At 49.1% G+C, this 13,122-nt stretch overlaps 1 protein-coding gene across 1 annotated transcript; it reads left to right on the top strand.

Moving 5' to 3' along the window:
- The first annotated feature begins 4,233 nt into the window (after window positions 1-4,233).
- On the top strand, window positions 4,234-12,884 carry DYNLT1 (dynein light chain Tctex-type 1). The gene is made up of 5 exons (XM_052645835.1): window positions 4,234-4,342; window positions 6,962-7,003; window positions 11,605-11,728; window positions 12,093-12,170; window positions 12,466-12,884. The coding sequence occupies exons 1-5, from the start codon at window positions 4,316-4,318 to the stop codon at window positions 12,534-12,536; spliced, it is 342 nt and encodes a 113-aa protein (XP_052501795.1). The 5' UTR covers window positions 4,234-4,315; the 3' UTR covers window positions 12,537-12,884.
- Window positions 12,885-13,122: the final 238 nt, after the last annotated feature.

Raw genomic sequence — 13,122 nt, 5'->3', positions numbered from 1 at the left:
ACTTTTGGGGGTAAATTGCATGGAAGCATAGCGTACATAGGAGGCTTCCCAGGTGGCACTGTTGGTAAAGAACCCGCCTGCCAATGCAGGAGACACAAGAGATGTGGGTTAGATCCCTGGGTTGGGAAAATCCCCTGCAGGAGGGCACGGCAACCCACTCCAGTATTCTTGCCTGGAGAATCCCATAGACAGAGGAGCCTGATAGGAAGGGTTTGCAAAGAGTCAGGCATGACTGAGCGACAGAGCACAGACACAGCGTACACACGGAACATGACACAGATCATAAGAACAGCTGGATAAATTCTCCCTAAGTGAATTCATCCCTATTGAGAAAAGAATTTTGAGCAGCATCTCTGGAGCTACTCTGAATGACAAAATGTGTGCCCTTACGAGCCCCACCTTCCTAACCAGCACTCACACCACCGTCCCCCGGACTTCCCTCCCCCTCAGTGACTCTGGAGTCAGGCTGCCCCATCCACCTGGTCCCAGCGTGGAGAAGACATGGGGCAGAGCCATAGCAAAGCTGCAATGGTCATGGATGTGAGCGACAAATACACTTCCGTTGTCATCACCCACCTAGAGTCTAGGGTCATTTGTTTCCGCAGCTCTAACCTAGCCTATGCTGACTGGTGCAGTGTGCGTATGACTTCATATACACAGAATGGATACACTATTTCATAACCATCACAGCATGAAGATCAGCCAGTCAAGGACTTCCCTGGTGATCCATCCCGTGGTTAAAGCTTTGTGTTTCCAAAGCAGGGGGCATAGGTTTGATCCCTGGGTGGGGAACTAAGATCCCACATGCTGCATGGTGTAGCAAATAAATAAATAAATACTTCACTTAAAAAAAAAAAAAAAAGAAAATCAGCCACTGCGCCCTGAGTTATCCTTTAGTTGTTGGGTCTTGGGGATGAGGGGTGGGGGCCAGGACTGGGAGGAAGAGAGACCCAGGGGGTTCAGAGCAACAGCCACTCGCCGTTGGTACAGAGGCGTTTCAGTCCCACTGTGCCTGTTTCTGTGTTTCACAGATGGCAGCAGACCTAAACATAGGCATTTCTTAGCTCTTCTCGTGAGCACGCGATTTCTCAGCACAGGATTCTCATCTTAGATGTGTGTTAGACACAAGTCTATTTTCTTCTCCATTATAACATTACAGTCCTCAGACTAGAGTGTTTTGCAACTGCTGTCTTCATCATTATACGTATCATTATTAGTGACTTGGCATGACTCCACTGTACATCTCAGTAACACACCCCTAACCTCAGGAAAAGGAAGGAAAACCTCGAACATACACAGGATAAGATTTGGATGGCAAAGGGCTGCAGAGCCCAGACAACACCAGGAGACACAACTGTGGCTGTGGATATCATTTGTTGAGGTGACATGGCTAGGATTATTAGGCTCACACTTGCTAAATAAGGCATTGACAATACCAATCCTTATTTCCAAAGAGTGTATTTAAGAGAGTCCACTCGAAAGAAAGAAAGCACACAACACCTGCCAACCTATGGCTAAGCCCCAAATTGAAAAACAAACCCAAGATCCAATCCACTGACTGCACAAAAACTTAACATTATTCTAAAATACGGCTGAGAACAAGAGATTCATGAGCAGTTCTGAGTCAGTGTGTTTATATTCCAGGACTTCTGATGGACTCTTGGCAGAGCAGAAGTGCTAGTCACCTGCCAGCTGCCACAGTGATTTTAAATTCCTTAGCCCTAACAAAGTGTGCATCAACTGGGCAGAACATAACACTTGCACTGCGTTTTCCCAAGCACTACAACATTGCTGAGCCTAGAGAATTCAAGTCCTCGCACTGATGGAAATCCGATTTTCAAATTTTTCCATAGAGGCCATATCCTAGTCAACTCTGCAGCTTCCACTGAAGCTCACAGATTGCCAGAAAGTGAGTACTCACTGCATGCGTGCTAAGTGAACACACAGCCCTGAAGATAAATAGACCAACTCGTCCATTTCTGGGGCAGACTCAATATAACTATGACGTGTATTAAGATCCCTGAATGAATATTCTTTGACAGTTAAAACTGGAGAGTGGGACCAATGCAGATACGCTGAAGTCATGTCAAGTTTTTAAACAGTTCACGTTCACGTGTTTTCTGTTGATTTATGCACATGCTGGTGACTTTCAGTCACAATAGAACTTAAGATGGAGAAGGAAATAGCAACCCACTCCAGTATTCTTGCCTGGAGAATCCCATGGACAGAGGAGCCCAGCGGGCTACAGTCCATGAGGCTGCAGAGTCGGGGATGACTGAGCGCACACATTATACTGTCCATGTGATTCAAACGCATTATCAAGGCCGTATCCCAGCAGCCCTTCAGGAGGTTCACTTGAATCAGGAAATTCTTAAAAGGCTGTGGAACAATTTAGAAAAGAGGTCTCAAACCTCACTCAGAACCTGTCCGCTCCTGCTTTGCACGTAATTCTAACACGCTCAGCTAGTGGGCCTACGGGGCCTCCCTATGGAAGCAGAAGAAAATCAGAAGAGGGAAAAGGCCCCTGCCTGGCTAAAGAGGGCAGCGCCGCTGAGGAGCTGGAACTGGGCAGGTGGGGTCAAGTGACCAAGAAGGACACCTAAAAAGAGATCTTGGGATCTCAGGAGAAACTAGATGTGGGGAAGACAAAACACAGAAATGGCAGGCTTAGCATCCCGTGTAGACTGAGGCTTGAGGCTGAAACACTGGGAAAAGTGAGTGGAAGCCAGAATTGGAGAAGCAGAAAGCAGGTGTGAGAGAGCAGCCTGTCGCCACCCAGCAGGTCCTCTCGGTCAGGTCAGGTGTCCAGGGCAAGGCAGCCTTGTGTCTTTCACCCTCCCCTCTCCCCTTCCCCACAAATCAGGAAGGTGATTGCCTTTTCCTCCACTCCCAGTCTGCAACTGGGTAAGAAGCAGAACTAATGTGTGGGAAAATCATTCTTTTAACACCTGTTAAGTGTGTGCTTACCACAGGCCAGGTACAATTGAAGGGGCAGGGGATCCATTAGTGAATCAATTGGATTTCTGCCAGCATGGAACTTAGCTTTTATAGAGTAGAAACAAGGGTTGCAGATGAACTGAATGTGGGTGCTGCAGCTTAATTCTGCGAAGTGTCAGGGTCCGGTGGTCAAACCCTTCCTAGGAGGATGGGAAGTGGTTTTTAGCTACTGGGCTTTGGAGAGGGTGTGGTAAAAACAACAGAAAATGTAGCCCCCAAAGTCAAAGGTTTTAACCTCAGATCATGTGCCAGCTGATACATCTATCCCAGCCCTTCTTGGAGAGCTGCTGAGAATTGCCCAGGGCAACCACTAATTTTTATAAATACGCTTGTCTACAAGTTAAAGGTATGCCTAGATCATTCTGGTTAAGGCTGCCAGGAAGTGTGCAGCATTTTACATTTTCTACCTTATTTAATGGTACTTGAAGTGGGAAAAAAAATTATATGGAAAACCTACTTCCCCAAAGGTAAGCTTCGTTAAAATCTAAAGTTTCCTAATTCTGAAACCCCCAAGGGGGCTGCAAACAATCTCTCAGACAGCCCATCATGTTCCGAAATCACTTTACAATTTGTTACTAGGTGTCCAAACCCACTTGCTTGTTCAAAGGAATCCAACAGAGTACAAACTTCAGGGAGGGGCCAGGACAGCTCTTCCCCTCCCGGCCTGACTTTTTCCAGTTTGTTTTGTTTTAGCTAAGGCTGTTGGAGGAGACTCTTGAGAGTCCCTTGGACAGCAGGGCGATTCAACCAGTCAGTACCAAAGGAAATCAGTCCTGAATATTCATTTGAAGGGCGGATGCTGAAGGTGAACCTCCCATCGTTTGGCCACCTGATGCGAAGAACTGACTCACTGGAAAAGATCCTGATGCTGGGAAAGAATGAAGGCGGGAGGAGAAAGGGACCACAGAGGATGAGATGGCTTGGTGGCATCACCGACTCAATGGGCATGAGTTTTGAGTAAACTCCACTGAGTTGGTGATGGACAGGGAGGCCTGGCGTGCTGCAGTCCATGGGGTCGCAGAGAGTCTGACACGACTGAGCGATTGAACTGAACTGTCCAGGGAGCTGCCGGGACACCCTGGTGGAGGGAAGGTGTCCCCGAGGAGACGCGCGTCTCCCTGACGGCGGGAGGAGGGGCGGGTCCCATCCCGCGGGCACTGCGGCTGCCCGGGGGCACACGGGCCCGAGGGAAAGGGCGGTGCCCTAGAGGAGGCGGGGCGCGAGCGAGGGGGCGCGGTCTGAGCCCGGGGGCGGGGTCTGAGCGCGCCTGCGCAGCGAGCTCCACTTGGGGAGGCGGTGGCGACGCGCGGGCGGCAAGATGGAAGACTACCAGGCCGCCGAGGAGGTAACGCCCGGTGGGCTACAGGACGGGCGAGGACGGGCGGGGACGGGCGGGGGCAGCCAGGGCGGTGTGCGGGCGCCCGGGCTGCCTCTGGGCCTGGGCGGTGGCCGTTCCCGGCGCCCCGCCGAGCGCTTCGGGGTGACCCACTGCCTGGCGGACTCCGGGCGTCTTCGCCCTGCCCGGGGGCAGGGGGCGCGGAGGCGGCGCGCCTCCCGTCGTTCCTCCGGGAGCGGGCTCCGCAGGCCCGGACGCCTTCCTCCGGCGGCGCAACATCCCCCGGGGATCGCCTCTGCCGCGCCCCCGGCCCCCCGCGCCCCGGCCCTCCGCGCCCCCGAACCCCTGCGTCCCCGGACCCCCTGCGTCTCCCGGTCCCCTGCGTTCCCCGACCCCCGGCCCCCCGCGCCCCCGGCCCCCCGCGCCCCCCGACCCCGGCCGTCACTCGCGCCCTTTACTCCGAGCGCAGACCCCTGCCCAGGCAGATGGGGGAGCTGAAGGCCGCGTGGGAGTCTGCCGGCTGATGTTTGCGAGTCTCCAGAGTGACATGCACACCTGACCCGCACCCCCAGTTACAGCTCCCCAAGGGGCCCCCAGTCCTGGACCGCTGCTGCTCTGGCCGCGAGCAGCAGGCAGACGCGCCCGCGAGAACCTGCCTCTTTGTCTTGGGTTCCTCTCCTGCTCTCCACGCTGTGCACACGCCCACCGTGGCCACCGTCACTCACATTTCATTTGAGAAGACAGTCCGATAGCTCCGATTTTGGTGGGATGGTGGAGCGGGTAGTCATTGCCCCATTGAAGAAGTCGGGTAAAGCATACAGCTGTTTGCCAGGCAGAAGGTATTCACTGTAACAACGTGTGCTGTGTCCTGGCTTTCCTTCCATCTGACGAGCATTCAGGGAATGATAGCTGATGGCTGTTGCTCTCACAGAATAGTTGCCCCTTTTCTTCTCGCTAAATAGTTCTGATTGAAGTACAAATAAATGGAGCCCTGTGTATTAGGCAGCCTTCCCAACCAGCACGAACCTTCTATGATAGTGTCACCATCAGTGTCCGAAGGGTGGTAGCAACCTAGGGAATGTTCAGGGAGAAGCCGCAGTTCAGGAGCAGGTGGCCAGGGAACAGCTTTTCCCTGTCAACTGCAGTCATTGGAGAATGGCTTGTATTACAGGAATTATTGAGTAACTTTGAGAAAGGAAATATAGAGGAAGTCCTTTAAACCGGAGTTTTTAATACTCTGCCTTCTCATTCTGGCCCTCACCAAGGAGGTGGCTCAGTGACTTCCTTATTCCAGATCTCAACTGCATATCTGAGAAATGAAGGGGCTGAACAGAATGGTGTGTGTTTTACATAAGATAAAGCCCTGGAGGCTGAGACCATGACTGTCCTCTCTCTAGTAGGCCTGCCTTCCCTGTTTACTGACCTACAGTAACAGACCTGACCCCCACGTCTGCTAACTTCACGTGGACACCTAACTTCACGTGGACACTGGCATCTTTGTAACTCTGCTCCGTTCATCTTTCCTGCAGAAGCTGAAACTGCTAGTGGATTCTGTACAACTGCTGTACTGTCCACTAAAAGTCCACTGAAATGCCCCTCACCCTTTCTCATATTTTAACTGCATGGAAACTCACACAGGGACTTTCTTGTATGGTTTAGAACCACTGAGGCCTCTTGGAAGGATCTTTTAAACTTGGAGAAGTAATTTAAGATACTACAGAATTTCGTTACCTTGGTGAGCTGGCTTTGTCTCCAGGCATGATTTCTGACTACAGTGGGTGAGGGGCTTCAGGCAGTCAGCTCCTGACTCTCCTGTAGAGGAAGGGCCATTGCTGGAACTGGGCTTCGTGGTCAGCAGCCCAGCGGGGGAGAACACTCCCTGCCCACCTCTCTGCCTTTGTCCCACCAGGATGCACTGGGGCTGAGGGCTGGGGCTGCCCCCTGGAAAGCGCTTACAGAGCTCAGGAAATGAGGTTCCTGGACTCAGGGGACCTTGTACCCATTCAGATGCACCCCATGTAAAAAGAAAGAAAACCACTAAAACTCTGACTGCTGACAGCCCACCTCCCAGTTCATCTTGACATACTGGCTGAGAACCCCCTTGCCTTCAGCTGACTGTATAGTCCTGAAGCCGGACACAGTTGAGAAGGAAAATAATAACCAGAAATAGGAAAGTCATTGTAAATTTTACCACTAAGAGTGGTTTCAAAATCCAAAACGTCTTAAGTTTCAAACCTCCTGGTTAGTTTACATTAGGAAAAGAGTTAATTCATACAAAAGTCAAGTAACTCATTGAACTTCCATATTTGTTAATGATCCTCGCAGCCAGCTAAAATGGATGGACAGGTTGAGATCTAAAGTGAACTTAGTCTTATGGGTCATGGCATAATTTAAAAAAAACCAAAAAACCTTGAAACTGTATACATGTACCCTGAGTCTCCTGCCTCTCACTAGCTCTGTGGTCCTCAGAGCTACTTAATGTTTTCCTCAGTAAAATGAATAGCCTGGTTAGATTATTTTTAAGGTCTTCATTTCTAAATTATATTCATTACCTAAATTTGCACTAATCAGTGCAGTGGCAAAGGATCTTTTAAATCAATCGGGCTTAACTAATTTTTTCCCTTACAGACTGCTTTTGTTGTTGATGAAGTGAGCAACATCGTAAAGGAGGTAAGAGGAGAAGTGCTTCCTTTTTGAATGTTTGATTAATGGCCTATATGAGTGAAAATAATGTGTTTTAAATACTATCTTGGAAATGTTTCAGCTGAGCCTGTGTGTTTTGGCATTTCAAATAACAGTTGTTACTTCAATGAATATCTAGATAAGAGTTACTCCCATATTATGTAAATTATATATTTTGAATGAGACAGGAAGTTTTATATACTGGCATTATTATTGACTGTCACTAAGGCTTGGTTCTATAACCTTTTAGCATAAAAGACTCATGATATACAAATAAATATTTCTAATGTTTAATGAAGAGTGAATATTAAAAAATTGAACAACTTCTAGTCACTCAAGACCTGTTGCTACACTTGGGGCTCATTTTTTTTTTCTTTACATTCCTAAACCATCCACTCTATTGACCATGGTACCCCCTTTAGATGATAAGAATGGGCTCGTTCATTCAAAAATACATGTCAAGGGTGCATGCAGGGGACTGATGCCCAGAGAGGTTACAAAATGAGGAAGGGAGGGCAGACATTTATCAGATAATCACACTGCATTCCTCGTGTGCTACTGCGAGGGATTAACGCATCTAGTGAGCTCAGAGCTGGGATCTGGAGGAAACAGAAGAGGAGGGTTCCTGTGTGTGTTGTGCTTAGTTGCTCAGTTGTTTCTGACTCTTTGTGACCCCACGGACTGTAGCCCACCAGGCTTGTCTGTCCATGCGGATTTTCCAGGCGAGAATACTGGAGAGGATTGCCATGCCCTCCTTCAGGGGATCTTCCTAATCCAGGGATCTAAGCCAGATCTTTCAAATTGCAGGCGGATTCTTTACCAACTGAGCTACCAGGGAAGCCCGTGAATACTGGAGCGGGTGGCCTATCCCTTCTCCAGGGGTCAAACCAGGGTCTCCTGCATTGCAGGCGGATTCTTTACCAGCTGAGCTACCGGGGAAGCCCCAAACGTAGGGTTCAGTTCAGTTGAGTCACTCAGTCGTGTCCAACTCTTTGTGACCCCCTGAATCGCAGCACGCCAGGCCTCCCTGTCCATCACCAACTCCCGGAGTTCACTCAGATTCACGTCCATCGAGTCAGTGATGCCATCCAGCCATCTCATCCTCTGTCATCCCCTTCTCCTCCTGCCCCCAATCCCTCCCAGCATCAGAGTCTTTTCCAATGAGTCAACTCTTCGCATGAGGTGGCCAAAGTACTGGAGTTTCAGCTTTAGCATCATTCCTTCCAAAGAAATCCCAGGGCTGATCTCCCTCAGAATGGACTGGTTGGATATCTTTGCAGTCCAAGGGACTCTCAGAAGTCTTCTCCAACACCACAGTTCAAAAGCATCAATTCTTCAGCACTCAGCCTTCTTCACAGTCCAACTCTCACATCCATACATAACCGCTGGAAAAACCATAGCCTTGACTAGACGGACCTTAGTCGGCAAAGTAATGTCTCTGCTTTTGAATATGCTCTCTAGGTTGGTCGTAACTTTTCTTCCAAGGAGTAAGAGTCTTTTAATTTCATGACTGCAGTCACCATCTGCAGTGATTTTGGAGCCCAAAAAAATAAAGTCTGACACTGTTTCCACTGTTTCCCCATCTATTTCCCATGGAGTGATGGGACCGGATGCCATGATCTTCGTTTTCTGAATGTTGAGCTTTAAGCCAACTTTTTCGCTCTCCTCTTTCACTTTCAAGAGGCTTTTTGGGTTAACTTAGTGAAAAGAGGGGAACAGATATTCAGACTGAAAAAGTGCAAGGGCCCTGTGGTAAGGAATGTCCTGGTATGTCTGAGGGATTTGTAGGGAGGTGGGGGTGTCTGGACTAGTGCGGGGCACTGGGGAGAGCGCCGGGGCAGGACCGAGGCCAGAAACAGTTTTCCTGGTCGGTTGTTTCCCCAGACCGTTGTACCTTGAGCACATAGTGAAGCCGGTGGCTCAAAGACGGTCATTAGATGATCTCAGTTGAACAATACCATTTGAAGTTTTCTATATGATTTGGAGTTGACTTTAATGCAGACTGTTGTTAATGCAAGTTATTGACAAATGCCAGAGTGATTAAAGAACTCCAACCTATTTTTGTGAACATCATCAAAAAGCAAAGTGATTAAAAGGCGAAGTGATCTTGTTCTGCCATATACAATATTCCACACGAGGCATCATTTTCTAGTTGCTTTGCAGGATCTAAAACACTCTGCTTTTCATTGTTTTTCAAACTACAGTGTTTCTTAGGAACACAGTGGGGAGCAGGAAGGTGGGTGAGTTTCACTAGAACTGTGAGAAGTGGAGTTGCTTTGTTAGGAAGTCTCCTTGGGTCTCACCTGTTTTCTGCAGTCTTTGACTTGGTTGCTATGGTTTTTCCCGTGGTCATGTATGGATGTGAGAGTTGGACTGTGAAGAAGGTTGAGCACCGAAGAGTTGATGTTTTTGAACTGTGGTGTTGGAGAAAACTCTTGAGAGTCCCTTGGACTGCAAGGAGATCCAACCAGTCCATTCTGAAGGAGATCAGCCCTGGGATTTCTTTGGAAGGAATGATGCTAAAGCTGAAACTCCAGTACTTTGGCCACCTCATGCGAAGAGTTGACTCATTGGAAAAGACTCTGATGCTGGGAGGGATTGGGGGCAGGAGGAGAAGGGGATGACAGAGGATGAGATGGCTGGATGGCATCACTGACTCGATGGACGTGAATCTGAGTGAACTCCGGGAGTTGGTGATGGACAGGGAGGCCTGGCGTGCTGCGATTCATGGGGTCGCAAAGAGTCAGACACGACTGAGCCACTGAACTGAACTGAATTGACTTGGTTGCCAGGCAGCAAGTTTGATACAACTGCAGCCAGAGCTTCCCAGTCTCCCTGGAAGCACAAGTAACATTGCAGTCAGTGTTCCTTTCTCGTTGATCACCCGATCACTCACTTCAGCAGCTTTTTCTGCCCCTGGGCAGTAGGTTAATTCCGTGCTCAAGCTATTGTTAACTGCATAGTAAACTTGGATGGGTCCAAAATTCTAGGAAGGTTTTCCTCCCTCCCTGAAAAACAGTGAATTCCAAAGTGAATGTGGAGAGAATGGCTAGAGTTAGTGGTTTAGCTTGAGCACAGCCCCCACTTTGACAGAGCTGCTCGCTCAGCTGTGTCCAACTCATTGTGACCCCACGGACTTGCCTGCCAGGCTCCTCTGTCCATGGGATTATCCCAGCAAGAATACTAGAATGGGTCGCTGTTTCCTCCTCCAGAGGATCTTTCCGACCCAGAGATTGAACCTAAGCCTCCTGTACTTCCTGCATTGGCAAGTGGATTCTTCACCACCGAGCCATCTGGGAAGCCCCATTTGACAAAGCTGAGCCCAGACCTGTTAATACCTTTGTCCCCTGAAACCAGGACAGGCATCAGGATAAAAGGCCCAGAAAATCATAGAATAGGAATATTCTCACTACCAACTGCACCAAGAGGTGAGGCCAGGGATCATGTGTATTCCTGAATAACCCCTGAAGCACACAGCATGAACCGTCCCAGAATACAGCGCAGAAGAGAAAACAAGGAATTTCATAATAAAAAATGTATCACGAGCTTAAATAAGGTTTTGGGATAGAGCAGTTCTTTAGTTTTCTGAAAAACATACTTCTGTGATAACATTACCAGAAAATGCTGAATAAAGGAAGTATTTGTAAATACATGATTATCTGGATAGGTTTGTACATTGTGGATTATACAACCCACAAAGATTCCTCTATCTACTGTACTTTTAAGAAGGCAATAGGCAAAGGGAAGTATTTTCTAACTTCAGTGGGAAGAAAATGCATTGCTTATCTCCAGATAATTAATCACAACAGCAAACATCAAATTCAGTCAAAATGTTTAAAAAATTTGACAGATGCTATACAATTACATATTTTAAAAAAATGAATAACGAGGGCTTTCCTGATGGCTCAGTGATAAAGAGTCGGCCTGCAAGTTCAGGAGACAGGTTCGATCCCTTATCTGGGACGATCCCATATGCCAAGGAGCAGCCATGCCCGGGTGCCACAGCTGTTGAGCTTTTGCTCTAGCGCCCGGGAGCCAGAGCAGCTGAGCCCGCGTGCCACAAGGAGAGAAGCAATGAAAAGTCCAAGCACCGAAACTAGAGAGTAGCCCCCTCTCGTCCCAACTAGAGGAGAAGCCCGTGCAGCAGCGAAGCCCCAGCACAGCCAAAGATAGATAAATAAACATTTAAAATGAATAAAGGGGCTTCTTGATAGCCCAGTGATTAAGAATCTGCCTGCCATTGCCGGGGACACGGGTTCGATCCCTGGTTGGGGAACTAAGATCCCATGTGCCATGGAGTAACTAGACCCACATGCTGCAACAAAGATCCCAAGTGCTGCGACTAAGATCCAGTGCAGCCAAAAATTTAAAGATGATAATAAAAGTGAAAGATAAAGCATTCAAATGGGATATGATACGGTTAAAAGGTATGTCTACAAAGGAGTCCTCATGGTTCCCAACAAGCTTACTTTCACCTCATGCAGAGTGTAACTTTGCAGGTCGTAGGGCGCAGTGCTCACTGCGCTGCCCTTAGGAGCGGCCGGAAGGGGTGCTGTGCTGACAGTGACCGGCTGTGCTCTGTCTTCCAGGCCATAGAAAGTGCCATCGGTGGCAACGCCTATCAGCACAGCAAAGTCAATCAGTGGACCACAAACGTAGTGGAACAGACCTTAAGCCAGCTCACCAAGCTGGGGAAGCCATTTAAGTACATCGGTAACGCACCTTTGCTTCTGGTTGATGGTGGTGGTGGTTCTTTAAGTACCGCGGAGAGGGAGTGTGGGAGAGGAGACAGCAGAGGCGGTTTCTGGAGGAGCATGTCACCGGCCTGTGCACACCCACCTGGGCCGCGTGGCTGTGGGAACGACTGCGGACCACGTCCCTGGATATCACAGCACTTCAAATCCGCTGCTTTTAGAGTAAGCGCGTGGTGAGGTGTCAGCTTCCTAGGACCAGGCGCTCTACCCCTACAATCATTTTCATTTTGAACGTCAGCCACGTGATCTACTACACATATGAGGACAGAGAAGAATGTTTGTTGCCAAGTAGATTCCTCTAATAAAAGTTTGTTTTTCTGTAGTGACCTGTGTGATCATGCAGAAGAATGGAGCGGGCCTGCACACGGCAAGCTCATGCTTCTGGGACAGCTCCACTGACGGTAGGTTTTCCTTCCCTGGAAGGCTTGTCCCCGGCACGTCCCTGAGGGACCCTGCTGCCACCTAGACTATTCAAAGCCGTGTTTTAGGAAGTATGTGTTGGTTGTTGCATGTCTTTGAATGCATTATTTATTAGAGTCATCTTTCAAAACGTTTTATAGCAGAGAGACGGGCCGACCTTCTTTGTTGGCTTACAGAGAGTTGAGTCCTGAGTGTTTGGCCTGATCCTGAGAACTCGGAAGGCCCGGCTCTTCGGGTTTTCAGGGCCTTTCAGGGCCTGCCTCCTTCCCCCTGCAGGGAGCTGCACCGTGCGCTGGGAGAACAAGACCATGTACTGCATCGTCAGCGCCTTCGGACTGTCCATCTGACAGCCCCGCCCCGCCCCCTCCACCGCACCCCTTCCCTCCCATCTTCTAACCACCAGCCAGCTATTCAGCGATCACCTTTCTCATCCTAAGTGTGTTTTTGTGGCACTCTCAACATGTAGAGAAAAGAAACAACCACACTGCTCTCTGTGACCTGCACACCAAGTCAGAGGCGTCGTCATCACAGGTAGTCTGGAGCCTGTCCTGCCACTTGTCTTAACTCTGAATGTTTCTTCTCAAAGGTGCTAAAAGCCGAAGTCTGCTAGTGTGAAACTTTCTCTACTCTCTGAAACGATTCAAATACACTAATTTTCCATACTTTGTACTTTTTGTTAGAATAATAAATTATTCCAGTTTAAAGTGTGTGCTCTTCATTGTCTCAATAGTATCGCAGGTGAACTCTCCATATTTAGCCACTGGCTTTAGGGTCGAACTGTAAAGAGGGCAGGAAAGGCTGCAGCTGTGCTTCGGTTCTCTCCGTACAGTGACGTGCTGATTGGCCACCCGGGGGCTGGGGGAAGTGGGCAGGCTGGACTGTCCTTTTAGCCAAAGGACCTGAAGCCACACTCTCGGCCTGCGCCCAACCCGC

The sequence above is a fragment of the Budorcas taxicolor genome, chromosome 9 (assembly GCF_023091745.1).
Source record: "Budorcas taxicolor isolate Tak-1 chromosome 9, Takin1.1, whole genome shotgun sequence".
Lineage (NCBI taxonomy): Eukaryota > Metazoa > Chordata > Mammalia > Artiodactyla > Bovidae > Budorcas > Budorcas taxicolor.
This window is presented reverse-complemented; position numbering and strand designations above follow the sequence as displayed.

Excerpts from the sequence above, each read along its gene's own strand:
- DYNLT1 (XM_052645835.1), top strand. The coding sequence starts at position 4,316 with ATGGAAGACTACCAGGCCGCCGAGGAG. Across the intron at positions 4,343-6,961 it reads ACTACCAGGCCGCCGAGGAG|ACTGCTTTTGTTGTTGATGA; the intron begins GTAACGCCCGGT and ends TTTCCCTTACAG. Across the intron at positions 12,171-12,465 it reads CTGGGACAGCTCCACTGACG|GGAGCTGCACCGTGCGCTGG; the intron begins GTAGGTTTTCCT and ends TTCCCCCTGCAG.